At 47.4% G+C, this 25,854-nt stretch overlaps 1 protein-coding gene across 3 annotated transcripts in view; it reads left to right on the plus strand.

Moving 5' to 3' along the window:
• The window catches only part of TFDP2 (transcription factor Dp-2), a 751,258-nt gene that overhangs the window by 476,445 nt on the left and 248,959 nt on the right, over window positions 1–25,854 (plus strand). For all 3 annotated transcript variants that reach the window (XM_069618279.1, XM_069618278.1, XM_069618277.1), the window contains one exon: window positions 5,394–5,462. In XM_069618279.1, coding sequence (XP_069474380.1) covers window positions 5,394–5,462 — 69 coding nt within the window. The remainder of the gene's footprint in view (window positions 1–5,393; window positions 5,463–25,854) is intronic.

The following is a 25,854-nucleotide window of genomic DNA, read 5'->3' on the forward strand; positions in this document are numbered from 1 at the left end:
GGTGGGAGGGGGGGGAATATGAGGTTGTACATGTGAATGGACATGCATATTTGTTGTTATTGTATGGTGAGCATGTTGGAAAATCAATAAAAACTGTTTAAAAAATAAAATAAAAACTCATTTAGGCACTTTGAGGGCAAATTATGATTTCACAGCTTTATAAAGAGCTAGCTCAAAGCGATCCCAGTAGGATTAGGGTGTGTTTAGGCAGAGCGGCTGGAAGTGTGTGGGAATGACCATGGGGATTAGCATGGCCATGGGAAGTTAATGGGTGGGTAAATAACCAAACAACAAGCTTTGTTTCCCTCCTCTCATTCCATCTCCCCCTACCTGTACTCCAATGCAGTTAAAGCGCCACCCAATAGCCAAAACTAAAAAAATCATTCCAATACCCCTTTCAAGATTTCCTTTTCAACCAGACATATATACAGTAACTGGATGAAAGCACAGCTGGAAACGCTTGCCGGGGCATCCTCCTATCCTTTCCTTTTGTGATGTCATTGGTTGGAATAGTCTATTTAGCCTTCCCTTTGCATATCCTTGTGACAGGCTGCTTCGGGGCTTGGAATTCTGTCTGTTGTGACGAATCTGAGGATGTTGCCCCTTTTTTCTCTGCGGGAGTCCTTTTCGATGGGGCCAGGACAGTGCGTCCACAGAACAATAATCCCCCCGGGGTGGTGTACTGAGGGAGGATCACATGGGGAAAGAAGCCCGCTATGGAATTGGGGATGGTTGTTCTCAGAGAATGCAGTATTCTTCCGCCTTGTTGCATCCAGTCCCCTCTCAAATACTCAATCCTTCCCCCTCCTTTTTTTATGCAGAACCAATATACTCTGTTGCAAGGTTAGTGACTCTGGTATACTTGAAAACCTGCACCCATTAGAGGATGCGGAGTGTCTCTGTCATGTCCCTGTCACCTCTTCTGACCCTAACCCTAATATACTACTATAATTGTGCAAGGAATGTCTTAACTTCAAATAAACAGTGTTCTTGATGATCTCAATAAACAGACAAGTCTCTAGGTTCACTGGTAATAACGTGATGCAAAATAATCTTTCAACATTACAAGTGTATCTATCATTACTCGTTGCTTTACCTTTTTTCGGGCATCTGTGCTGTTGTGCAGAGACATATCTTGCCGTCTGGGAAAGCTGGAAATCGAGGCTGCCCAGAAGAGGAGTAGAAGTGAAATGCCTCCGACCAAAAACAAATTGAAAATATCGGAGTGTGCATCGCCTCCTTGTACCTAACCCCAAGCCCACGCTCTATATCAGCTGCTGAACACTGTGACCAATCCAACGGTATTCGCCGCTTCTCCCCAAGAGGGAGCCATCCTGTTTGAGGCTAGGAAGGTGAGCCCACTCCGCCACACCCTCTCTGGGCAAGTGGGACCTCATAGGGAGTGACTCTCCCTTAGGGGACAAGGAATCCCGTTCCTATTCAGAACTTCCTAGATTGCCCAACATATCAGCATATATGGGACTGCCTGCTGAGAAGAAAAATGTCGCATCTTTGTATTTGGCTGTAGGCATTGCTGAATTGAATCTATTAGAATGATGAAAAGATGATGTCTATTTAAGACGAGACGTATGTTTACCAGAGACGAGTGGAGGAAGGAGGAGGAGTGAGTATGGCATGCAGGGTAAAGCCCCCTGAGGTGGTCAAGCCTTGGAGGGGTAGCGTAGAGCCAAGCGGTAGAGCTCATGACTTTCGAATCGGCGAGGAATGCCACAGTGAGACTCCAGGAGGCCAGTGATAACGGCAACAGGGAAAGAGCTGTCTGACGAGAGAGAAGCATCCAGGAGCTTGTGCTGGTGTGATCATCATCGCCTCATGGTGTGTGAGAAGCCCACTGAAGGACGCCAAGACCATCACAGCTGGTAACGCAGAAGCTTCCTTTCACCAGCGCTTCCATAGATAGCTGCAGCCCGAGGGAAAGCCGAGAACGAGATGCTGCTGCAAAGCCAGAGCGAAAGAACTGACAACAGAGAATAATACCAGAATGCACAGAGAGAACGGGAAAAGCGGGAGGCCGCCAGGAGAGAGAGCGAGAGAGAGAGAGAGATTTTCTCTTGTCTGACTTTACGTTGGTTAAACGAGCAGTAGAGTTAGGTTTGGACCGAGGATATTTTTACTTGGGTACTTCCTGAAGACAGACAAGCACCCTTAGTTTCTTCTTTAGATAGGTAGAGTGATCCCTTTAGCAATAGGGAAAGTTAGGCTGTTTCATATAATTTCATTAAATAGAGTACATAATGTCCTTAATGTGCCAGACTCCTTCTTCCGACCTGCCACAGCACACGAGTCCTTGGGTACATATGCAGCCTCTTCCCTCACAATATCGGTGAAGAGGCAGAATTACCTAGTCATCTGTAAATAAATGATTATTGCTAACTAGTGGCGTCAATTTCTTATTGAAACTGTATTCTGGTGGGAGAACACACTTTATATGAGAAAATAATTAATAACAATGAAAACCTTCTATATGGAGATTGGCGTCACCCATGTAATATAGCTATCTTACAAATTGATGTTCCTGATCCCTATTTGGGCACGCGCCTCCGGTCTGCCTGAGATTAGAGACTCTAGTCGTTGGCATGGAGGTCCAAGTAACCTATGGCATTGTGAAGCAGACAATTCCCAAAATGCTGCTGCAAGCGCTCATCAGCCTTTAAACTACAACATTCTAAGTACAGGAAAACTGAACTTGAGTTGGACGAATGCGAAGACCCATCGAGTCAAGGCAGAAATATCATAGAAGGTCTTGACATGTTGGCAGTAAAATAAAGGAGATTCTGATTTCCCATTTCAGTGTGAAGATTATCCATAAGTAGCCGTGTTTGCAGTAGCAAGGCTATAGAGGGTCACTTGCACCACAGCATTCTGCAAAGGTGGGCGTAAACAAGATGGAAACTACAGGCAGAAGCCTTCTGCTCTTCTAGGCAACCTGATGAAATCATTATTTTCCTTCACTGTTAATGCTGCCAAAAAGTGGTTGCTTAGTTGAACCCTCTCTCCTGAGGAATGCTCATGTTAGAGAACGCTGTTCATCGAACAAGGATAGTACTTTAGTGTGGCTTTTACCCACCTTCCTTTCTACCTTGTTTAAAATAACTCGTTGGTTTTGACTATTAGCTGGCTCTTGGGTGCCACCTTAAACCCAACTATTGCTTGCTTTTGAGCACAGCAATGAGGAAATTGACATGCAAGGAGGTACACACTGCTTGTGAGTGCTTGGCCATTTACCCACCCATTGATTGCTCATTGCCACACTAGTCCCTATGGCAATTCCAGCCCACTACCTGCCCGCAACACACCCACCTGTGGTCTGTCTGATCTAGTTCTATCAAGGAGTATCATCAAACGTTGGTCTGTCAGTGTTTTTAAGCAGTCTACGGAGTTATTGGCTTAACTGCAGCTAGAAATCTACTACAAGTGTAATACAAACGTCTTAACCAAGTGTGCCATGAGCCACCATCTGTTGCTTGAACTGAGTTCCTATTAAAAATATACATTGACAAAGCCGACAGTTCTGGCTTGTGTATAGGTGGTAGGTAGGCGGTAGCCAGGCACTGCTATCATTTCTCCAAGTAATTTCACTATTTCCAGCTGTTGAGAACTTCGGTCCAGTAGTGCCATTATGGCAGTGCCTAGAAAATTCCTATTTTATGCCAATAAATTAGCCAAAACTGTTGGCTTTGCAATTGCTTGTTTTTATTGGTACACAGTGACGGGAATAAAACACAAAATGAAGCGTGCTGGCTGTAGTTCCTTCCAACACAGCCATATTCTGCAAGTCGATAAAGCTCCAGAATTTCTCCCACCAATCAATTCTATTTTCTACCACTAGCGTCAATAACAAATAGACCCTTTGCCACCTTTCCTTGAGCAATTCCCCACTTGTTTGCTTCGTTACTTTACATTCCAAGGTTTTTCTGTCTTAGTATGACACATCTGTGTATAAATTGTCACATATTGCATCAGAAGCCGATTCCCTGCTCAAGTTTCCAGCATCCCCTTTGGATTCCTGCTAGTCCCTCTCCTTCTCTAAGTGGCAAAGGTGTTTTGCATAGTACACTGCTGTTTTTTGTGACTTGAATGGTAGGGCAGTCACTTTGCGGTTTAGGTATCGAGTTTAGCGCTTGGGTGGATGGTGGTATGCGTTTAGATTACCTATACGTGGAAACTAGCAAATGTTAGGTGTTTTCGGAGGGATGCTTAAATTAGGTGCTAAACGTGTATTGCCAGGGTTAGATTGTGCATAGGTAGGTTGGGGTAAGTAAAGAGTGTGGTGGTTGGTGCGGGTATGGACTAGTATCGAGTTCATCCCATCCCCGATGTCTGGGCAGGCGATACCCTTCCAAAAGAGGGGTGATGTTGGATGTTTGCTCTCCTCGTGCCGCTACTTACTTGTGCTTTTCATTCGGGACGTGCATGGAGGCCCCTGCAGAGAGTCAGTTAGTTGTAGTTTACCTACGTTTGTGGTGCATGTAATATATATATTTGTTTATTTATTTCCCTGAGCGAGAGACCGAGGCATTGCAGTGGGCTGCCGCTGCACTCACCAATGCTCAGTACTGGAAATGGACACAATGTACTTGGGGAACGGCGCCCCAATATCTGTGTGGGTTGATGGGGGGGGGGGGGGCACTGAGGGGCGGAGCCAAGTGTTGAATGATGTGCATACCCGAATATAGGATGTTGGCTGCTTTGCATAAAAACAAAGTGCATTTTGGGAACATAAGAATGACCACCAATTTATCAAACCTGTCTGTACTAGTAATTCAAACGATCATTCCTTCTGAGCATGTAGTGCATACTTGATATGGTGCTCATTTTCTCTGTCGGAATAGTCTCCTTGACAGTAAAATGTGAGCAAAGATTGAGACATATATACAGCTTTGGGCCCTGTGTCAACACAGAACGGCGCTCCAGCAAGACCGTTTTTGCTGGAGTGCTGCTCCGTCTTGTTCCAGCCCAATTCCTCCCCTGCTAATGCTTTGTCCCCTGGTATGAATTGTAGATGTTCATCATAGAGCGTCTGGAGCCATGAAACAATTTACATTATGGATAAAAGCTTTTGACCCACAAATCATAGGTTTTTCTTATATTTCAGGGTGAAGTGCTGATGGTCCATTTTCTATCTGACAGGATTTTAAATGTATGTTTGGATAAATCATAATTTGTTGTGGGGAGTTAATAGTTCCAATGATATAAAATAAATGCCAAAGCACCTCTGGATGATAATATAAAGACATTTACTAAATTGGTCTGAGTACTACACCGCTTTCCAAGGATTGCAAACATCAGTGGAATGCAAAAATGAGATGAACCACTAATACTGTACACAGGGAAAGCATCCATGTTTCAATGTACTTTTTGTCTTTTGAAAGGTGGAGAAACAAAAACGAATGGAACGAATAAAACAGAAGAGAGCTCAACTACAGGAGCTGCTACTTCAGGTAAATCAAGACTTTTTATATAAATGGCAGGTTGGCGGGAATGATGGAGCATTCATTGTTAGGATCGATGGTAATTAAGTTAGTTATGCTATACTCTACAGGGTTGTTCATCACAGTTAAAGAAAGGTCATACAATAGTTATCAAGTTATTGGGATAATAACAAGCATAGCAAAAAAGACATAAAGTGAATAGTCCTAGTGCTTTAAACACACGCAGAATCAGTGTGCATTTAAGAAATAAAATAGTTTAACCCTATAAAACCAACGTTCCTTGTGGCCCATCAGTGAGACTCATGGCCCAAAGAAGAAAAAGAAGGCTGACCAACTACTTGGCATATGTCTATCCCTTTATTTCCAAAATCAAATATCTTCTATCTATATATAAAATGCTTAGGTATGTTTCTGTACTCGGATGACACAATTTTTGAGTGTTAGGTTGCCCTCTGCTGTCCAAATGGCAAAGTGCTCTCACTTCAACAACCTTCCACTATTGCATACATTCAGAAGTTAATTCTTTCCACCCCCACTTCTCTTCACACAGGGCGCAGCAGGCCCAGTGTCAATAAACATTTAATTACTGGCTCAATGTTTTAGTCTCTAAAGAGCAAAACGCTGTAGGACGAATGCCTCTCCACCAGCTAAAATTGAAAGTAGTAATTATGCTACTACCCAATCTTATGCCATCGCGGGGACTCTGCAATGGAACAAGGTTGACAATTGCGCGTCTACAAAGACCCATCATAGAGGCCATTGTGATCTATGGAACTTAGATACTGTTATTATACCGCGCATACCTCTCATTCCATCTGATACAATTAGCCTTTTCAATGACCATGAATAAGTCACAGGGACCTACGCCCCATTTAAGGAGGGGGACAGAAGTGACCCAATGAATTACTGACCGATATTGAACTTTAGACCGGCGTATGTTAAGCCAGGAACAGCTGGTTTATATGAAAATGCCTTCCCTCGCAATCACTAAAAAGGATCTTACAAAGTAGGTCAGTTGTGGTAAAAAGATCCACATTCTCTCTAATATGATCCGGCAGGTGATTTAAAATCAAACTGGTTCCAGGGTTTACTGCACGGGGCGCATCCCAGTAAAGATGTGAGACGCTTACGCAGAGAGTTTGGGCAAGGAGATATTTATCCAACAGACTCACTCCTGCTTTGATTTGGAGTGGTGACACCAATGCTACTAAAGGGTAAGCAAAGGGGGCCACCTAGTGGAGAACAGCTTCTTAGGTTTTAATTGAAAAATCCCTAGCACATTTAGCACATTTATAAAAAATAGACAATATCTTGGTTTAGGGAAAAACAAAGTTGGAAACTTATAACTTACCTTGGGAACTCAAAAAAGGAGAGTTTAAAGCTTATGAAAAGCTCAAGAATAAAGACTCTGACCCTGAATTCATTTATTTATGACTGATCATAGAATCGAATTTGGACCTTAGCTTCAGAGATTTCAAAAAAGCCAATGAACCGATTAGGGAGGATGGCGGACAAGTCACAACCCCAGCTCCTGAAAAGGACATGGCAAATCTGAGCATGCATCTGCAAAGCACTGGAAATCTGAGCGTGTCGTGAAGATCACCAGCTTCCTGTTCAACTATAACTGAGGGAGGGGGGCCGGGAATCCGACCTGTTCCTATTCCTGGTCAGAGTACTGGAAGGGATATTCTACCATGCATGCATGCAACAACACAAAAGTTCCGTTTGATTTGGACTCATGTTGCCTATGCCAAGCATTGATTGTAAAACCTTAAATACATACTCTTACAATGTTCAAAAATGCAATGAGACATCTCGTTTTGAGACAGGTTTATTTACTAGGCAGGATAAGACCGAGAAGTAAATTGAATTATGGGCATCTGAATGAGCTGTATGGTTAGTCTGAGTTACTGATTCTATGTGTCAACAGGATTGGAGGTTGTGGGCTGCTTGGGTTGTTGCTTGTGTCCTTGTGTGTTTGTGTGTGTGTGTAGTTTTGTGTGTTGTCGTCCTCCCCTTTTGTATGTTCTGGGTTATTGATTGGTGGGGTGTTGATTACTTTGTGCTTTGCATTGTTCATATTGTTGCTTTTGATATGTGTATGAATTATGATTTCTGTAATTGCTAATTATGTTTATGGAACATGTGAAAATAAATGTATTAATGCAATGAGACGTGCAAGACATATGGGGGCTTGACACCTGACGACAGATCCGCTAGCATCCTAGTTGAAAGCCTGCAAATCACAAAACATTTTGCTGTGGTCGGCAGGGGGGCTTTTTCCGATCTCAGGAGATTGTGCGAAGAAGAGGAAATAAAGAGTTAAACCACCACTTCAGAGTCAAGGGTGTTGAATTAACACTTTATAAACTATCTCTGTGAAGAACAGGAGAAACCGCCAATGAGAGAGTAGACGAAATCCCAAATGCCAAGACTGCTTCCAAGCATCTACTGTGGTCCTGCACAATTGATAGTCTGGTGCCTAATGTTAGTGCATTTAACTATTTGTGTATGATTTTCCACCATTACCAGGGCATAAATACAGATGCATTAGACAGGGATTCATGTTCCACGTACACGTTGATGAATTAACCCTCATACCTGCTGGGGATGTCACTGGATTCGTAAATTTCGTAACAGCTTGCTACAGTCTTTTAAACAGAAAAGGGGTGAAGATGGTAACGGGAGGTTTGGCTGCAGTAGATTTAATCGAGAAAGAATTGGTTGAATATTTTCTGCCGCATTTTACTACAAAATGTATGTGGGGGTGGGTTAGGATAATAATAAAGGAAGGGGGAATTGGAGTGGGGGTTGATGGGGGCAGGGGGATCTCCCCCTGCATGCATTTGAAGTAAAATGTCCTTGCAGGAAAAAAAAAATCGACCAATTCGCCCTCAAATAAATTCGACGAAATCACGTGTTGTCTCGTTCTGGCTGTGCACACAGTAGCAACATGGCATCAGAAATCAAAGCAGGTGGAATCTGCCTCTTGATTATATGGTCACACCAAAGTAGTTGCCTTTCTAGGTGCTATAGTTTCTGTGTGATGTAACTATTGTTATGATGAATTATATCTGTCACATGGGGCTACAGGAATTGTTTTACTTGCCCTTTTTTGCATATCCAAGCAAGGAGAGAGGCTTAAACAAAATGAGCCCCATGGAAATTGGACGTTTGAAGATAACTCAAGTGTCACGTGGCCTTCCCTTGGTTTGGGCCAATGGAATTGCCCTCCCAAGTTCCCTCTCTTTCCCAGCGAGCGAATACATACTGATTATCTAATGAACATATCTTGCTAAATTATGCATTTCTTATTGCTTCAAATCCACCACCCTTTCTCTAACATGGCTAAACATGAAAAGCCTTGAATGACAATCTATGTTGCAATATCCTGCTCCACACTGAATACTTGTAGTTTACTGTGCCACAAGCATCACTACACAAGATAACTTCTCCTATGAGAGTATATGGCCACTTCAGAGTGACTGCCAAATCAGTGTGCACAAGACTTTGCCAATTATAGGCTGATATCTTACTCTACCATCATAGTAGCACTTGGCCACACAGACCACATGTCTTTAGTTGCCCTTCCTTGTATAACCCTGTGGGAGGACTAGGATACAGGTCTGTTTCAGGAAGAAAATCTAAGGTCATGTACACTTGATGTTATCCGTGTACCTGGCAATTGCATTGGAAACGTGAGGGTGCACTGTCTCTGACCATGGTGAGAGCTATGGTTTAGACTTTGGTGTTCCCCCTTACCAATGGGTAGGAACCCCCATTACGTGGATTCTTAAAAAACAGAGCATTTGAAAAGAATGAAATGATTGATTTTGCATGGCTAAATAGTTTTAATTTTGAAGATGGCTGGTTTGGTCGATTCATTTTGTTCGACCTATTATTGACCTCTATTTCTGTTATGTGGGTCTCCCTCCACACTTCCCTCCCTCCCCCTTACCCTCTCCACCCTCACAAATCCCTACTCCCATAGATATACGTATTTGTGTGACTCAAGCAAACGGGGACAACCAAACCACATCTCTCACCTCCAAAATTAAAACCGTTTAATCATTGCACACCAGAAAGATCAAGGGCAGTAATTTGCATAGTACCTCGGGACTAGTGGTGCAGCTGGAACTCCTAGACGCACGTTAGTGTCCTACATATATATCGGAAAAACGTAAACCTGCACAGGTTTGTGCTTTCTGCACACTGGTGGTAAAGTTTTCACCATCAAAGGGCTCACTATGTGAACCAAGTCATAGGTGCTGCCTTCGATGTATAACAGAGTTCGCAATTGAGATTCATTGAGCTGGCGCTAAAAACAGCTCCTGGGTTTTGGGCATCACATTGTAGGCAGGACCTACCGAAGGGGTACCAGGAGCTACCATAGATTCTCCTTTAAAGTTTTGTCCATTTTGTGTGAACTACCGTGTTTAAATGTACATTATATGTGTTCTAATTCTTCTTTATTAACATTCTCAAATATACTCAGTTAACGTCAAATTTACATGTTTTCAAGGCACCTGTGGGGCCTTAGGAGCCAAAGGTGGCTCCTGGTAGCTGTTGGATTCAAGCTAACCAGTCTCTACTATGCTAGAAGCAGGAGCTAAATAGCTCCCAGCTCCCCTCAATTTCGAACCCTGTATACTCCTGCCTCCTTCCACCATGGCCCATGTCTGCTTTATATGTGTTCACTAAAAGAACACCTCTTCAGAAGGAATGGCGTCACTGGGGCTACTGTGCTTCCTCTTACACCAACGTTTTTGTTCTAACCAGTCACTCGTCAATCATTACAAGTAGTCCATATTTGATGTTCTCTTGGCTGTATGTAGACCAGAACCGACACAGATCAATCGGTATCCCCTGTTTACTTTGCCTAAATAACTTCTTCTACATTCACTTCATCTGACATTTTCTTCATGCATTTACTTGGTTGAACAATTCACATAAGAACGGTGAAAGTTGAGTTGCAAATAATCTATAGAATTCAGATATTAATCCATCAGGCCCTGGAGATTTTCCAGTATTAAGCTTCAAGTACCTCACTGATCTCAATTGTCGCTTCACTATTAGCCTTCCCTTGTAATGAGAGTTGTAAGTTCAGTTTTTCTAAAGAAATTTCCAAAATCCATATCATTCGGAAATATATCTTCTGTATATAGTTTTGAATAAAAATCTCGAAAGTAGTCACAAATCTCTGAATTTTTCAGTAGAGGTTTCCCATCTTGAGTTTCAATGCATTTGATAAAAGTATCCTCTGCTATTCCCCTGAGTTTGTTAGCCAATACTTTGCCAGTTTTGTCTTCGGTCTCCCAGAACCTTTATTTAGTATAAAAAAAATCTTTCTCCGACATCATGTCTATTTGGCTTTCCAAAGTCTCCTTCACTCTTTTAAATTCAAGTCTGCTTTTTTCAGTATTTGATCTAGCAAATGTTTGTTGCAACCCTCTTAGTTTATTCTCTAAAGTTTTCAAATTGTCCAGACCTTTCTTCCTAGCATGTGCAGATCTACTAATTAATTCTCCCCTCACTAGTGCTTTAAAAGGATTGGGGTTTAAAGACCGAATTAGAAATGTTCCAGGGAGAAAAGACCGAAGATTATTTTTTCTAAATAATCTTTGGTCTTTTCTCCCCTGAACATTACTGACTTGGCCCCCACCACACCCCTGGCCACACCCCCAACACACCCCACCCCCCCCCCCCGACTCCCACCCTCCCTACTCACCTTGCATTCCAACTTGCTGTGTCCCTGTGACACCTGTTCCCTTTCACTTCCGTGATCGGGAACCAGCACTGCAGGGTCCTTTCCTTTCTATTTGTTTATTTTTTTGTTTTTTTCAGGACAGCTGTGGGGGGGGTGGCCCCTGCAACCCCTGCTCACAATATAGTGAGCACGTGTGCGGGGGACATCCCTGCAGGCCTTTTAATTTGTTTTTTTTTTCATTTCGGATGGCTGCAGGGGGGGGGGTGGTCCCTCACAATTCCCGCTCACAATATAGTGAGCAAGGGTGCGGGGGACACCCCTGCAGCCCCAGCACCGAATGTGTGATCTGGTCTAACTTTTCGGCCGTTCTGATTTTTCAAACGGCTGAAATTCAGCCAAATCACGCATTTGCCATTTTATTTTTGAACCTTTTGGAGGAAACCCTTTAAAACAGTCCCAAACTACCATTGTATCAGCCACCCCCACGTTTTCCCCAAAGTATTCAGTAATAAGGGTCTCCATTCCTATAGTTATTGACATATTTTAAGTATCACTGCATGTAGTCTCCATTTTACTCGTTTAACCCCTAAGCCTGCAATTATCAGTTGCATTTCTACCATTGCATGCTCGGAGATTGCTCTCTCCCTTATCTCTGTGCATATAACCTGACTGACCATCCGATCACTGATCAATCGATAATATATTCTTGAGTGTGAATTGTGTACGGGTGAATAGAATGTATATTCCCTTCGTGTCGGGTGTATCTCTCTCCAGATAGCAACGAAGTTGTATTTCTGAAGAAAGTTATTCAACTCTCTACTTATTCCCTTGCCCGCTAATCTGCATTGTGCGGTTCTGTTAAGTACACAATTGAAATCACTGCCCAATATAATAATGTCCCCATGCCTTCCATTCAAAGGTTTACACAACCCATCAAAGAAGGGGACACTCAGTGAACATGGAGCATTGACCACTCCCATAGGTAATTTCCGCATCATCAATTTAACATTATTTGGCCCTCATCATCCTTCACCATCTTCTCTACCTGAAATGACCATCCTCCCCTAAATAATATACTTACTCCGATCGATTTGAATCATAACAGTTGGACAGCGCGCATGTATACTTAGAGCTAATTAAACCTTTCTCAGATTGTTCAACTGTGTTTTCTGGATAAGCACAGTGTCTGCTTTACTTCTCCAGATCCTTGCTCGTACTTTCTTTTGTGTACACTATGTAGGCCCTTTACGTTCCACAAAATTAAAGTCAATGGATTCCTATTATAACAGTAATCTACTTTTCGAGGGGATTGGGTCCTCCGTATTCCATATCTATGACATGTAATCACCACAGCTGTGCTGCTTCGGAAACTTTTCCGGCATCTGCGTCCTGCGTCGATGACGTCGATGCGCCGACGTCGAGGACCTCCTCCGACGTCCGACGTCATCCGATGTGATAAGTAGGACGCACGACGCCCGTAGCCTCAGTTCCGTTTTTTCCGCGAACGTGTTGCTTCGTGTTTCTTGGTTCTAAGCCTCGACTCTTTGGAGTTCTGTTTTTTCTGGTTCTTCGAACCTGTTCGTTTGTGAATTTCCTTCGGCGATGTCTTCCACTTTGTCTTCAACCCCGCGTCCTGGCTTTAAGAAGTGCGGGGAGTGTGGGTCCAAGATGTCGGTGATTGACTCGCACGACGCCTGCCTCTGGTGCCTCGGGGAGGCCCACGACACGGATGACTGTATCGACTGCCAGTCGCTCACGTCCAAAGCCTTACGCGAACGTAAGAAGAAGTTGTCGGTAGGTCGGGTGTCCAAGCCTCGGAAGTCGAAGTCGGCGGGGCTTTCGACGGATGATTCGAGGGGTGACTCTCTGCGTCATCGTCGGAAGTCTCGTCGGTCTTCTTCTAGGAGTGGGTCTCGCCACTCCTCAGCCTCTTCGAGGCATTCTCGGAAGCGCCGTCACCGGTCGCCTTCCAGGTCCTCTTCCGAGGATTCTGCACGGCACGTCGGTTACCCCACCAGCCGTGCGACGCCGGAGGAATGGGCTTCCTTCGGGAAGAAAATGTTGGCGATTCTTGAGTCGCAGGGTACTCAGCCGTCCGCGCCCCCGAGTGGGGTCGGCCGTGAGAGGTCGAGAGACACCGCTCGCAAGAGTGGTCGGCACGAGTCACGGGAGCGGTCCCGTTCGGACAAGGAGGCTCGTTCTCGCCGTACCCGTTCCAGGTCCCGGTCCTCGACGCGTTCGAGACCGTGTGCTCCTGTGAAGTCTTCGAGGAAGACATCGACGTCTGAGGCGTCAAGGGCGTCGACAGGCTTTCTCGAGGCTCCGGCTTCGAGGAAGTCGTCGACGCCGTCGACGATCAGGTCGTCGAGGGACACGCTCGGGGCTCCGGCTTCGAGGGCTGTGTCGACGCCGCCGATACTGGAGGCGCTGCATCTGACGTCGACGCCGATTTCCTCGACGTCGACGCCGATCCTCTCGGCGCCGTTGCCGGTTTTCTCGACGTCGGCGCCGATTCGCTCGACGCCATCGACGCCTTTCGTGTCGGAGGTGCCCCGTGTCACGGGTGTACCCCCTAGGAAGGCTCTGGTTAAGAGCAAGCACTCTCGGGTGCCTTTTCGCCACCTGGAATATATTTCAGAGGCGGATGAGGATTCTGATGGCCTGGTTCCTAGTCAGGTGCCAGATGAAATTGTCTCGGGCCATAGTCAGTTTGACGATTTGAGGCAGTCACTGCATGATGCCAGTGGACTGGACACCTCTCCGGAGGTGGAATTTTGTAGGCCTGAGCCTGGCTCCCATGCCGATTCCTCGTACCGGCGCCTTATGGCTAGGGTGTCTGAGTATCTGGGATGGTCTGCTCCCCCAGGGGAGTTTGTGCAGGATGATCTGACGGACATCCTTGATGTTGGTCCCCCAACTGACCCGGTACTGCCGTTCCATATGGCTTTACAGAGAAGGGTGGCGGCGGCTTGGACTGCTCCGGAGAGTCTCCCGGCGGTGGGCAGATCCTTGTCGCGTAAATACCGTCCAGCCAGTAGCGACCCCTGCTACTTGACCAGGCACCCCACTCCGGAAAGTTTGGTGGTGCAGGCGGCCACGGCCCCGGCAAAGCAGGCGTCGTACCCTACCATCCCTCCTGATAGGGACGACAAACGTTTTGATGGCTGGGCGAAGAAAGTGTTTTCTTCTGGTGGTATGGCGCTTCAGGCGGCCAACTCCATTTGTGCCTTGTCACGTTTCACGCACACTCTGTGGAACTGTGTTGCGTTAGCGGCTGAACATATTCCCGAAGGGGATGAACGGGATGGTTTCCTTGCCATGGTCCAGGATGGTAAGGATGCCATGTGTGAGTCCGTTCAGTCGGGTCTGGACTTGGCTGAATGCGTCAGTAGGTCCATGGCGGCGAGCATCGTGATACGCAGGTTTGCGTGGTTGCGGAAGTCGGGGTTTGCTCCTGATGTGCAGTCCCGGCTCCTCAACATGCCCTTTGACGGTGAACACCTTTTTGGCAGCAAGGCTGACGAGAGCCTTGAGAGGTTGCAGACCTCAAAAGCTGCAGCGAAGTCGTTGGGCGCTGCAGTTCGCCAACCTCCGCTTTTTCATCCTAGGGGACAGCAGTGGAGGGGTGGTTCCTTTCGCTATTACTCGTCCTTCAGTAAAGCGAGGGGAGCTGGCAGTCAAAGAGGCCAACGCAGGGGTACCAGAGGTGGACGACAGGGTACCCGTGGTGCCAAGGCCGCTCGGGCAGTTGCCTCTTTGCCCTCAGGTAACGCTGCAGCAGCTCCTACTCAGTCATGAGGCCAGGTCCCATGGTTCGCCGGTTGGGGGAAGGCTGGCGCAGCATCTTGTAGAGTGGCAAGCCATTACTTCGGATGTGTGGGTTCTGGAGATCATAACCCACGGCTACTGTCTTCCCTTTCGGCACAGGCCTCGCGACAATCCACCGGGGAACCTCTCTTTGAAGTGTCCGGATCCGCTCCTTGCGCAGGAAATTCAAGCCCTGCTGGAGAAGGGCGCTATAGAACTGGTGCCTGTAGCGGAGAGGAACAAGGGATGGTATTCCCCTTATTTTTTGATTTCCAAGAAAGACGGGGGATTGAGACCCATCATGGACTTGCGCGGTTTGAACAAACTCCTCAGGAAGGACAAGTTCAAGATGGTTACTCTCTCTCAAGTCCTCCAGGCCCTTCAGCTTCAGGACTGGTTGGTGTCACTCGACCTCAAGGATGCTTACTTCCATGTGCCGATCCATCCCAAGCACAAGAAGTACCTGAGGTTCGCGGTTGGCGACTCGCACTTTCAGTTTCGGGTCCTGCCGTTCGGATTGACCTCCGCCCCGAGGGTTTTCACCAAGCTCATGGTGGTGGTGGCAGCGCATCTCAGGCAAGGGGGGATTCACGTCTACCCCTACCTGGACGATTGGTTGATCAGGGGGAGCTCTCCCGAGCAAGTCCTGGATCATCTGTCCGTCACCTGCCACGCCCTTCACAGGCTGGGCTTCTCCCTCAATTTAAAGAAGTCCCATTTGACGCCAACACAGCGGCTCCAGTACATCGGAGCAGTGCTCGACACTTCCCTGGGGCAGTGTTTTCCTCCCCAGGTGAGGGCTCTTCACATTCAGCAGATGGTGCACAAGTTTCAGCAGGCCCGGACGCTCCCAGCGTTCGAGTTCTTGAGGTTGCTCGGCCTCATGGCATCCTGCATTCTTCTGGTGCCAGAGGCTCGCCTGCGAATGAGATCTTTGCAGTGGGCACTCAAGACGCAATGGTCGCAGTCCTCCGGCAGGATGTCGGACCCGGTTCAGGTGCCGCCCTCGGTCGCCCAGGACCTTCTGTGGTGGGCCGTCGAAGGCAACTTGATGAAGGGGGCTCCATTTTGGCTTCCCTGGCCAGAGGTGACAATCGTGACGGATGCATCCCTCACGGGATGGGGAGCTCATGCCAACGGGCTGACAGTCAGCGGTCGTTGGTCTCCGTCGGAGTCCAGACTCCATATCAATCTGTTGGAGCTGAGGGCCGTCAGGCTAGCCCTGAAGGCTTTTCTGCCGACTGTGAGAGGAAAGAATGTCCTGATCCTGACGGACAACACAGTGGCCATGCACTACCTCAACAAAAAGGGGGGGGCAGGGTCACTTCCTCTGTGCAGGGAGGCGATGCAGCTCGGGTTCTGGGCCATCCAGCAGGAAGTTTCGATCTCGGCAGTTCATCTGGCCGGAGACGAAAACGTGACGGCGGACGCTCTGAGCAGGCAGAGCGCGATCTCTCACGAGTGGGAGTTGGCTCAGGAGATTCTCTTGGAGATCTTCGCCCTTTGGGGGACCCCTCAAGTGGATCTCTTCGCCTCCAGTGTCAACCGGAAGTGCGAAAGGTTTTGCTCGCGGGAATTTCCTCCGAAAGGAGCCTTGGGAGACGCGTTCGTGGTGGAGTGGTCATTCCCGCTGCTGTACGCGTTTCCTCCAGTCCCCGTCATCCCGCAAGTGCTGCGGAGGTTACGGAAGTTCGGTTCCCGGATGATCCTCATTGCTCCGGCGTGGGCTCGGAGGACGTGGTACCCGGACCTTCTCGACTTGTCCATCTGCCCTCCACGTCGTCTTCCCTACCGAGATGATCTGCTCTCACGGGAGGGGGGTCAGGTTCTCCATCCAGAGGTCGGATCCCTCAACCTTCACGCTTGGCTTCTGAAAGGTTGAGGTATATGGATTGGGACCTCCCTGAAGACGTGATGGAGGTGTTGCTTTCGGCCCGTAGGCCAGCAACGAAGTCTCTGTACCGTTGCCGTTGGCGTAAGTTCTGCGACTGGTGCAGAGTTCGGAATGTGGATCCTTTTGCATGTGACATCCCCATGGTTCTGTCCTTTTTGCTTTCTCTGGCCCACAGGGGCTTTCAAGTGGGTACCATTAAAGGTTACCTGGCAGCGCTGTCCATCTTTAAGCGCTCGTCTGAAGAGTGTTCTTACTTTAAAATCCCTTTAATTTCACAGTTTCTGAAAGGGCTCACTATTGTGTTTCCTCCGTCACCTTTCCTGGTGCCCGGTTGGGATTTAAACCTTGTTCTTAGGTTTCTTATGGGTGCTCCGTTTGAGCCTTTACATTCTTGCCCTTTGAGGCTGTTAACTCTGAAAACTGTGTTTTTAGTTGCGGTTACTTCCGCTCGCAGAGTGAGTGAGTTACAGGCACTTTCAGTTAAGCCACCCTTCACTGTTTTTCACAAGGACAGGGTTGTCCTTCGAGTTCGTCCTTCTTTTCTTCCGAAGGTAGTGACGGAATTTCATTTAGCCCAGAAGGTTGTTCTTCCGGCATTCTATCCTCCTCCGCATCCTGGTAAGGAAGAGGAGAGGCTCCATAGGCTTGGCCTAGGAGAGCTTTAAGCTTTTATGTTTCATGCATGTCCCGCGTCAGAGTGGACGATCAACTCTTTATTGGTTACGCTGGAAAGCGTTTGGGGCAAGCTGTGACGAAACAGACTTTGTCCCGCTGGATTATTTTGGCCATCTCGGAGTGTTACCGCTTGGCGGGTAAGGACCCACCGGCTGGCTTGCGGGCCCATTCTACCAGGGGTGTGGCTGCATCTACTGCCCTGCAGAGGGGTGTTCCTATTCGCAACATCTGTGATGCAGCCACCTGGGCTTCAGTACATACATTTGTACGGCATTATTCCCTCGATTCCATCAGAGGGCAGGATCTGGCCTTTGGCAAGTCGGTCCTTTGCTCGGCTATTTGATTGGCTATTCTAAAATTTTGCTTCTAAATTCTTTCCCTCCTCCTTGTTTTGGTACTGCTTTGGGAGTCTGTCATAGATATGGAATACGTCGGAGGACCCAATCCCCTCGAAGAACAAGTTACTTTCTTACCTGGTAACGTTCTTTCGATGGGATGGTCCGACGACGTATTCCATATCGCTCCCGCCCTGCCTTCCCCGCTGCAGAATTTCTTTTGCGATTGCAGCTTACGTTCAGCAAGGCTTTGTGTCTGACTGGCAGTTGACTTATGTCACACGTTCTGGGGGGAAAAAACTACAACTGAGGCTACGGGCGTCGTGCGTCCTACTTATCACATCGGATGACGTCGGACGTCGGAGGAGGTCCTCGACGTCGGCGCATCGACGTCATCGACGCAGGACGCAGACGCCGGAAAAGTTTCCGAAGCAGCACAGCTGTGGTGATTACATGTCATAGATATGGAATACGTCGTCGGACCATCCCATCGAAAGAACGTTACCAGGTAAGAAAGTAACTTGTTCATCTAGACTATGCAATGGAACATTTCATAGCACAGCATGGAACATTATCTATTGGAAATTAAGAGAGTGGTGTAGTACAAAGGTAAAAAGAACAAAAACACAAAACAAGACAAGAACACTAAACTTGCATTAAACAGCGCATTTGATTAAGGAAATAGTAATAGTGTCTGATCCTCATCAGACACATTTTGAGTAAATGTATGTGCACAAGTCACCTTATCTCGAACTATACTGCCCAGTAAGGCATATGCCCAATATAATAAAACATTATTGCCAATATATAACCCTGTCTTCCTCCATTCTATATCTAGCATACCATTCAGACACCACCACTGCGTACATGCAGTTACATCCAGTAGGCCTTTGCGTCATTGGGTTGTTGGCGTATGTCAATTGTTTTTTCATGTCGGAGATGAACATTCAACCTAAACTTTAGAGCTTTCCATTCACCAAATTCCCAACAATACCCACATGTTCCTGATTTCCAAACAACTTGATTCCACTACCTGTTATATTCCCCTTAGTGTAGCCATTAACTAATATACAAATCTGTGTTCTCAAATATCTGAAGTGTAAATAGTCAGGCAGCTAAACAATTCTTGCATTATGACTTCCAGCGATTAAGGCACGCTTACAAGAAACAGGTGCAAAAATGAGGGGTTTTCCTTCAGAAAAGTAAAGGTTAAAAATGATGCCTCATTTTGCAATATTAATCGCATGCTTATGCTTAAGTCAAGCACAGAGGTCCCACAGGTGGCACTAAAATGATGTTCAGAAGCTAGCATTAATTTACCTCCACGGCCCCACATTTCAGAGCTCTGTGGCCGCCCATATGTTGAAAGCATGAAATAGATCAAAAAAAGTTAAAATGGCGGAGTAAATCTGAATGCACAAGTGCATGAAGAAACATATGAAAGGATACCCAAAGCAATAGAAGGGTGAGAACAAAAACAGCGTGCCAAAGGTACACATTGTTTCAGAACTGTAATGGTGTCCTGTAAAGATATCCATTCAGCCACCTTTACAGAGGCTGCCTGGTGCTAGGCAGGCAAATGGCATCTGTGCTGAATGTATCATGTGTCTTTGATGACATTCTTCTGCACGCTCAGTACTACCAGGAGAACCAACTGCAAAGTATGTCGCACAATCACATCAATATCTATTCCCACAAATCTCAAAATGTTCCTATTTATTGTACAGTCCAACACTACAGAGTTAGCAAACATTTTATATTACTTTAAACTCAAGCAGGTAAAACACATAGCCGAAACCACACCCACAAAGGTAATATTGTGCTGGAAAGCCCAATGCATTGCTCACTTTTACTCTGGAGTGTTGGGTATTTTGAACAATTGCACAAACAGCAATGATATAAACAGGGTGTACCACTTAATTTGTTACAAAAAGGTGCCTGAATTGTGCAGCTACGAGGAATGCTATTGCTTCCCACACATGAATGCTCCGGGTCGACCTAATCCATTACACCACCATGAGAATGCGCAACCCGCTTCCTCCCAATGTGAATGTCCTTCTCTTAGACGGTCCACGGATTCGGGGTCTGATGGTAGAAGAACGTGGTCCACTATATTGGAGTATGGCATAGAGCAACATAGCATCACCTATACAGCTATTCATCTCCACTCCAGTCTCCCCCAACGGATTTTCTAATCTCGAAATCTGGTGAGCCTGGAGGGTTGTTTCTCGAACCAATGCTGCAGCTCATTTTCATATCTGAATGTCTTTGGATGTAGCGGTTTCGTAGTTCACTTTGTGGTCGACATAAGTGCAGAATTAGGATCTTAGTGGTTCAATTGTGGTTTGGCAGCATGCGCACCCAGGTAAAGGGGAGTATCTTACAGTTTTTCTGGGCCTCTCTGTTTGACACCATGATGGAGGCCTAAAAGAAAGAAAAGGAATTAAGAGGATTCACAATATACCCCCTCCAAGAAGATGACATGCAGTGGGTGATCTTTCCCGGTCGGCAGGGTCTCTCAACCTCTAAATGACACATTACAGATAGCTGAGCCGTACCCCAGAAGGGTGCCTTAACAATAGCACAAAGATGAGAACATGTTTGAGTCATTTTATGAAGATGTGAAGAAAGTGAGATATGGACAAGAGACATAAGTAAACAGATATACAGTCAGACAAGTTTCATTGTGCCTGGCTGCCCTTTCGGTTATGCTATTTGTACGTGTAACGTGCACGTTCACCAAAAGTATCTTGGCACGAGGAATACACTGATAACACAAAAGCAACCAAACTAGCAGTTAAAATAACCAAGTTTCCGTGACAGCATTGCACAAAATATGAAGTGTGCTTATGGTGAAATGCACCATTTTAAAGAAAGTACTGGTTAATATTTTGTCACCCATCATCATGGGGCGACTGTATTTTTCTTAGGTTGAGTATGTAAACTAAGGAGCTCGCTCTGCATGTCTAGCGGATTTTTAAGATTGTGCAAGGCCTGCTTATTGATGAGACCCACTCCGCCACTCTTCCCAAATGTAATGGAGTGTGGGAGAAGGTAGCAGAGTCATTGTGGTGAGCTGCTAGTGCAGTGATCCCCAACATGTAGCTCGGGAGCAACATGTTGCTCGTGGCACCCTAAATTGTTACTCACCAGTTGCTCAGGGCCATGGTATGGAGGCCTAGAAGGAGGTGCTGCATGGATGAGACCTCGGTAGCATAGCCAGGACTGGACTGAGCGAGACGTTTGGCCAATGAGCCTGCTGTGGTTCGAGTTGGCTTATTTTTGTAGATGCAAGATTTGAGTTTGTTGCCACCATGCAATCTATTTTTCAGTAAATGTCCTTACTTATTATATCAGTGTAATTATTAAAAATCTGTCACCTTCAGATGTGTTGTTCAGCTGACAAATGTGTCAATGACCAAAATAAGTGAACCCTGTTCCCAGGTTTGTATCTGGAGAGCATTGTCATATTCTGTTCCTTTGTACAGCTAGCAGGACCAATCAATGGCATGGATACCCAACCTTAATTTATTAAATAATTTGCATGTACTGCATTTTGTATCAGTGAGGTTTGTGTTTGATGCCACCATGCATTATACTTATCAGAAATATTACCATTCGTGTCACCTATATTTATTATTACAAAGTGTCCTAGTGTGAAATTGTCGTTTGATACCCTACCCATCTGGTATGTGGATGATGGGAAGATCAGACAAATGCATGCCACATTTTTCATAATTAATTAGCACTATCTATATTAAAATCCAATTAAGTCACTGTTAATATGAACAAGCCACGTAATTAATCCAAATACCTAGTTAACACCACCACACCACTCTTATGAAGTGGTTGTCAAATGCTAAAAGTTTTGACCAATGTTTGCCGCTACGTTTTGTATAAAATCCCTTTTGGGCAGAGAAAAGAGGATCCAAATCATTCAGAAAAATAAAATATTGGGCCTCATTCCGAGTCGGAGGGTCTGGGGAAAAAAAGTGCTGGTGTTCATGGATACCAGCACTTTACCGGACCGCCCGACTAAGAGTTTGCCGGTGGGGCACCTCGGTTACCTCCAGCTAAAAGCTGGAGGTTAGCAAGGTGCACTACCAGCAATAAAAGCCGTCATTACCTACCATACTCCATGAATGGGGATGGACACCGTCCCGCCGGTGCTCGTAATCCGGCGGCCGGCAGGGACGAGCGTGAGTTGGAGTGCTCTGTCCCCATCGGGCCGCAAAAGAAGCTGATAATAAAGCAGTGTAATCTGATTGCAGCTGCAATGGTGCTCTTGAGCCGTTACTGAATAGAGTACCCAACCCGAGCATGGACATCGGCCCTCTGACGAATGGGATGTTAAGCCAGTCTGTTGGCTGGTGGTGTGAAAGGCACCATTCGGTGAAGCAAGTTGCCAGCAGGATGTGCAGGAAGGCCTCCAGTGACGCAGGATACCACAATTTGGTGCAGAGTCCCAGGCAGTAAAGAGAAGCAGAGAATGAAGGGGGTGGGCTCCGGGGGCGAGATGACTTGTACTGGTGTGCCGGCAAGCGCAAGGCGTTCACTATCCTGGCAAGGAAAGACGGCAGCAGCAGGAGGCAGTGTTCCTGCATCGTAACTCCCACCAGCTACGAAGACCGGACAACAAAGTGGGTGAATACCAGAGGCGAGGCAACTAAGAAGTCGGCGGCAGCGCAGGCAGCGTCCCAGGGACTCGCAGGAAGGAGTCTGGCAACGCCAGAGGCAGCATTTCTTCGCCGAAGCCCCTGGCAATAAGGAGAGGCGGTAAGTGAAGGGGATGGACCCTCAGGGTAAGATGCTCCAATTTAGCTGAGCCGGCAGGCATGAGGTGGTCATCTGCCCAGGGCAGAAGTAAACCAGCAGCAGTTGGTCGCGTCCCCCATAACAGACCTCCCTGCAGTTCAGTGGAGCAATTCGAGAAGGGGGCACTCACCAGAGGTGAGGCAGCATAAGATTGCAGTGCCGGGGGCGGTTATCTTCTACCAGGTCAAGGCTAACGGACCCTAGTGAGCAGGAAAATCCTAGGCTGGCAGCCTGAGGAGCTCACAAAACAGGGTTGGGGTACCATTGGAGCCACTAGGGACCCCTCTAGCACTGGGATACGTGGATGGGAAGGCGGGTGACCAGCATATTGAAGACGGGAAGGCAAGACATTATACGACAGCCCCTGTGGATAAGGCTTCCATCTTGTGCACTGCATTCATATGTGTTCCATTTTTAAAAAATCATATCTAGGTGGTGTGCGTTACATCCTTCATCCATCTTTTGCAATGCATCCATTTGTGTTCCATTTTTAAAAAGTGTATCTAGGTGGGGGTGCTTTACATCCTGCAACCGTTCATTTAGGATACATTTTTTAAAAATTATATCTAGGTGGGTGTGCATTCATCTTGCATCCATTTTGTACACTGCATTGAGATCCTTTTTAAAACGTACCCCTGTACCCATCCTATTGCTGTGCATTTGTACTTGTGCCCTCTTTAACTACTAGGACGCCTTGGGTAAGTGCCAGGACTGAGCGGTGTACCCCACCCCCTTCTTTCCTTCACTCATCTATCCTCTCCCTCTGAGATGGCACTCAACATCTCTCCTATCCTCTCTAACTGCTACTCTATCACCTATCCTCACTCTCTCAAGTCTGTATGCAAAAAGCACAAAAAAGACATACTGGGTGGAAATCCTGGCCTTCCCATCGCAGACACCTACGTCAGCACATCTTCCAGAGAGATCTTTACCGATCTCCTTTTCTCTGTCCCCTCTCCAAACCTAAGGACTTTTCATCTCTACTCTCTCCCCTTTCACATCCTCTCCCATTAATGGTGGCACCACGTGGGAATCCCGAGGTAGAGCACCCCAAGGAGAAGGTCTTGGCAGAGGTCCTCTCCCTAAAACCCCCTACCAAGAAGGGTATCCCGATGCAGAAGGATGTTGTTGCTCTGGCCAAGAAGTTTTGACTCAAGCCACACTCGGCCCAGCTTGTCAATCAGCGCTTCGATGCCAAGTATAGACAGATGGAGGGGGATACACTCTTGCTATCAATGCACCCCCAGCCACACTCGTCGGTGATCGCTGCAGCGTCACTGTACTCTAAGCCTTAGTCGTCCTCGGCGCTGCTAGGCAAAGAGGAGAAGATCTTGGAGGCTTAAGGGAAAAAGCTGTACTCCAGCCCCTCCCGGCGCCAAGCCAACGCGGATGCCATGCTTGCAGCGGCTAACCAGACGTTGTGGCGGGAAATATCGGACTTCCTTCCGGAACTCCTGGTGCAGAGCCAGGCACGCTTTAAGGCCTCACGTGGTCAAAATGACTGCATTCTGCGGACGGGCAGCCATTCCGGCAGCCGACTCCGCAGGTCACCATTACTACGGACTCCTCCCTAGAGGGCTGGGGAGCCAGTCTGGACAGCCACAGCGTACATGGAGTCTGGACACAGCAGGAGTCTCATATTAACTGGCTGGAGCTCAGAGCCCTCGGGGCCTTCATTCCGCTCATCAAGGGCAGGACCATCCTGATCCAGACCGACAACTCCCACAGCATGTACTATGTCAACAAGCAGGGGGGTAATCCGGTCCCCTCTGCTGTGCAACCTAGCTCAGCATGTGGGAATAGGCCCTGGAAAACATATACCTCAGGGCCGGGGGTGGCCAACTTGGAAGCAGACAGACTCAGCAGGCTGGATGCGGACAATTACGAGTGGCAATTGAACGACCAGGTGCTGCAGGTGTTCTTTAATAGGTGGGGCCATCCTCGGGTGGATCAATTTGCCTCCTGGAGGAACAGGAAGTGCCATAAGTTTGCGTCTTGGCGGGGACTATGCCCCGGCTCCCTGGGCGATGCCATGCAGATTCAATGGGAGGGCATGACAGCCTATGCTTTTCCAACCACCCCCCTGATCTCCAGGGTACCCCGCAAGATAAAGGAGGCTTGTCACCTCAGCATCATAGTGATAGTGCCTTGTTGGCTGGCGAGATGTGGTTCTCGGAGGTTCTTTGCCTCTCGGACCGACAACCCATTCACCTTCCGCTGGGCCCAACACCTCTCCTGCCCCAGCAGGGTGGCAGGGTTCTCCAGCCCACTCCTCAGAAGCTAGCCCTTTCAGCATGGTTCCTGAGCAGATCACTGTCAAGCACCTGAACCTTTCTTGGGCTAACCTGGAGATCATCCAGGGCGCTAGGAGCAAGGCCACTAGGAGCCAATACAGGAGTAAATGGAGCAGGTTCTGTCACTGGGCAGATTCTAAGGAGATCAACCCCCTGACGTGCACACAGGACCCCCTGACGGCACACCTTGCCCACTCAGAAGTACAGGTGGACACATGTCACACCTACCTCGCAGCCATAGGGGCCTACAGAAACTCGGAGGAAGAAGTCTTCTCCTCTTTTTCTCCTCTTCCAACCACATAGTCAAGAAACATGTGGCAGGCTTGTCCAGGCTTTACCCGCCCATCAAGAAGCCAAACACAGCGTGGGGCCTCAATGTGGTGTTGGGCGCCTTGGCGCACAAACCCTTCGAGCCGATGGCATATGCGGACATCAGGCTGGTCACCATCAAGACAGCTCTACTAATAGGCCTCAACTCTGCTCAGTCAGGGAGATCCAGGATCTGGTGACTTCAGAACCCTATACCACTTTCCACAGGGATAAGGTGGTCCTGCAGACTCACCCGGCATTCCTACCTAAGGTACCCTCCGCGTTCCATCTAAACGAGGAAATAGTCCTACCTACATTCTTCGCTGAGCCCAAGGATGAGGCTCAGAGAGTCTTGCACTGTCTGGATGTCAGACGCGCTCTGAAATTCTATCTGGATAGGACCAAGGGCTTCTGCAAGTCGGACGCACTCTTTGTCACCAGACCCGGTTATCGGGCGTCTAACGCCTCCATCGCAAGGTGGATGGTTGCAGGCATCAAAGAGGCCTATGACTGGCAGTGCAAGCCGCTGCCAGCCAACATGCACGCCCATGCCGTCAGGGCCAAG

The sequence above is a fragment of the Ambystoma mexicanum genome, chromosome 10 (genome assembly GCF_040938575.1).
Source record: "Ambystoma mexicanum isolate Mex_15411 chromosome 10, UKY_AmexF1_1, whole genome shotgun sequence".
NCBI classification, from domain to species: Eukaryota; Metazoa; Chordata; class Amphibia; order Caudata; family Ambystomatidae; genus Ambystoma; species Ambystoma mexicanum.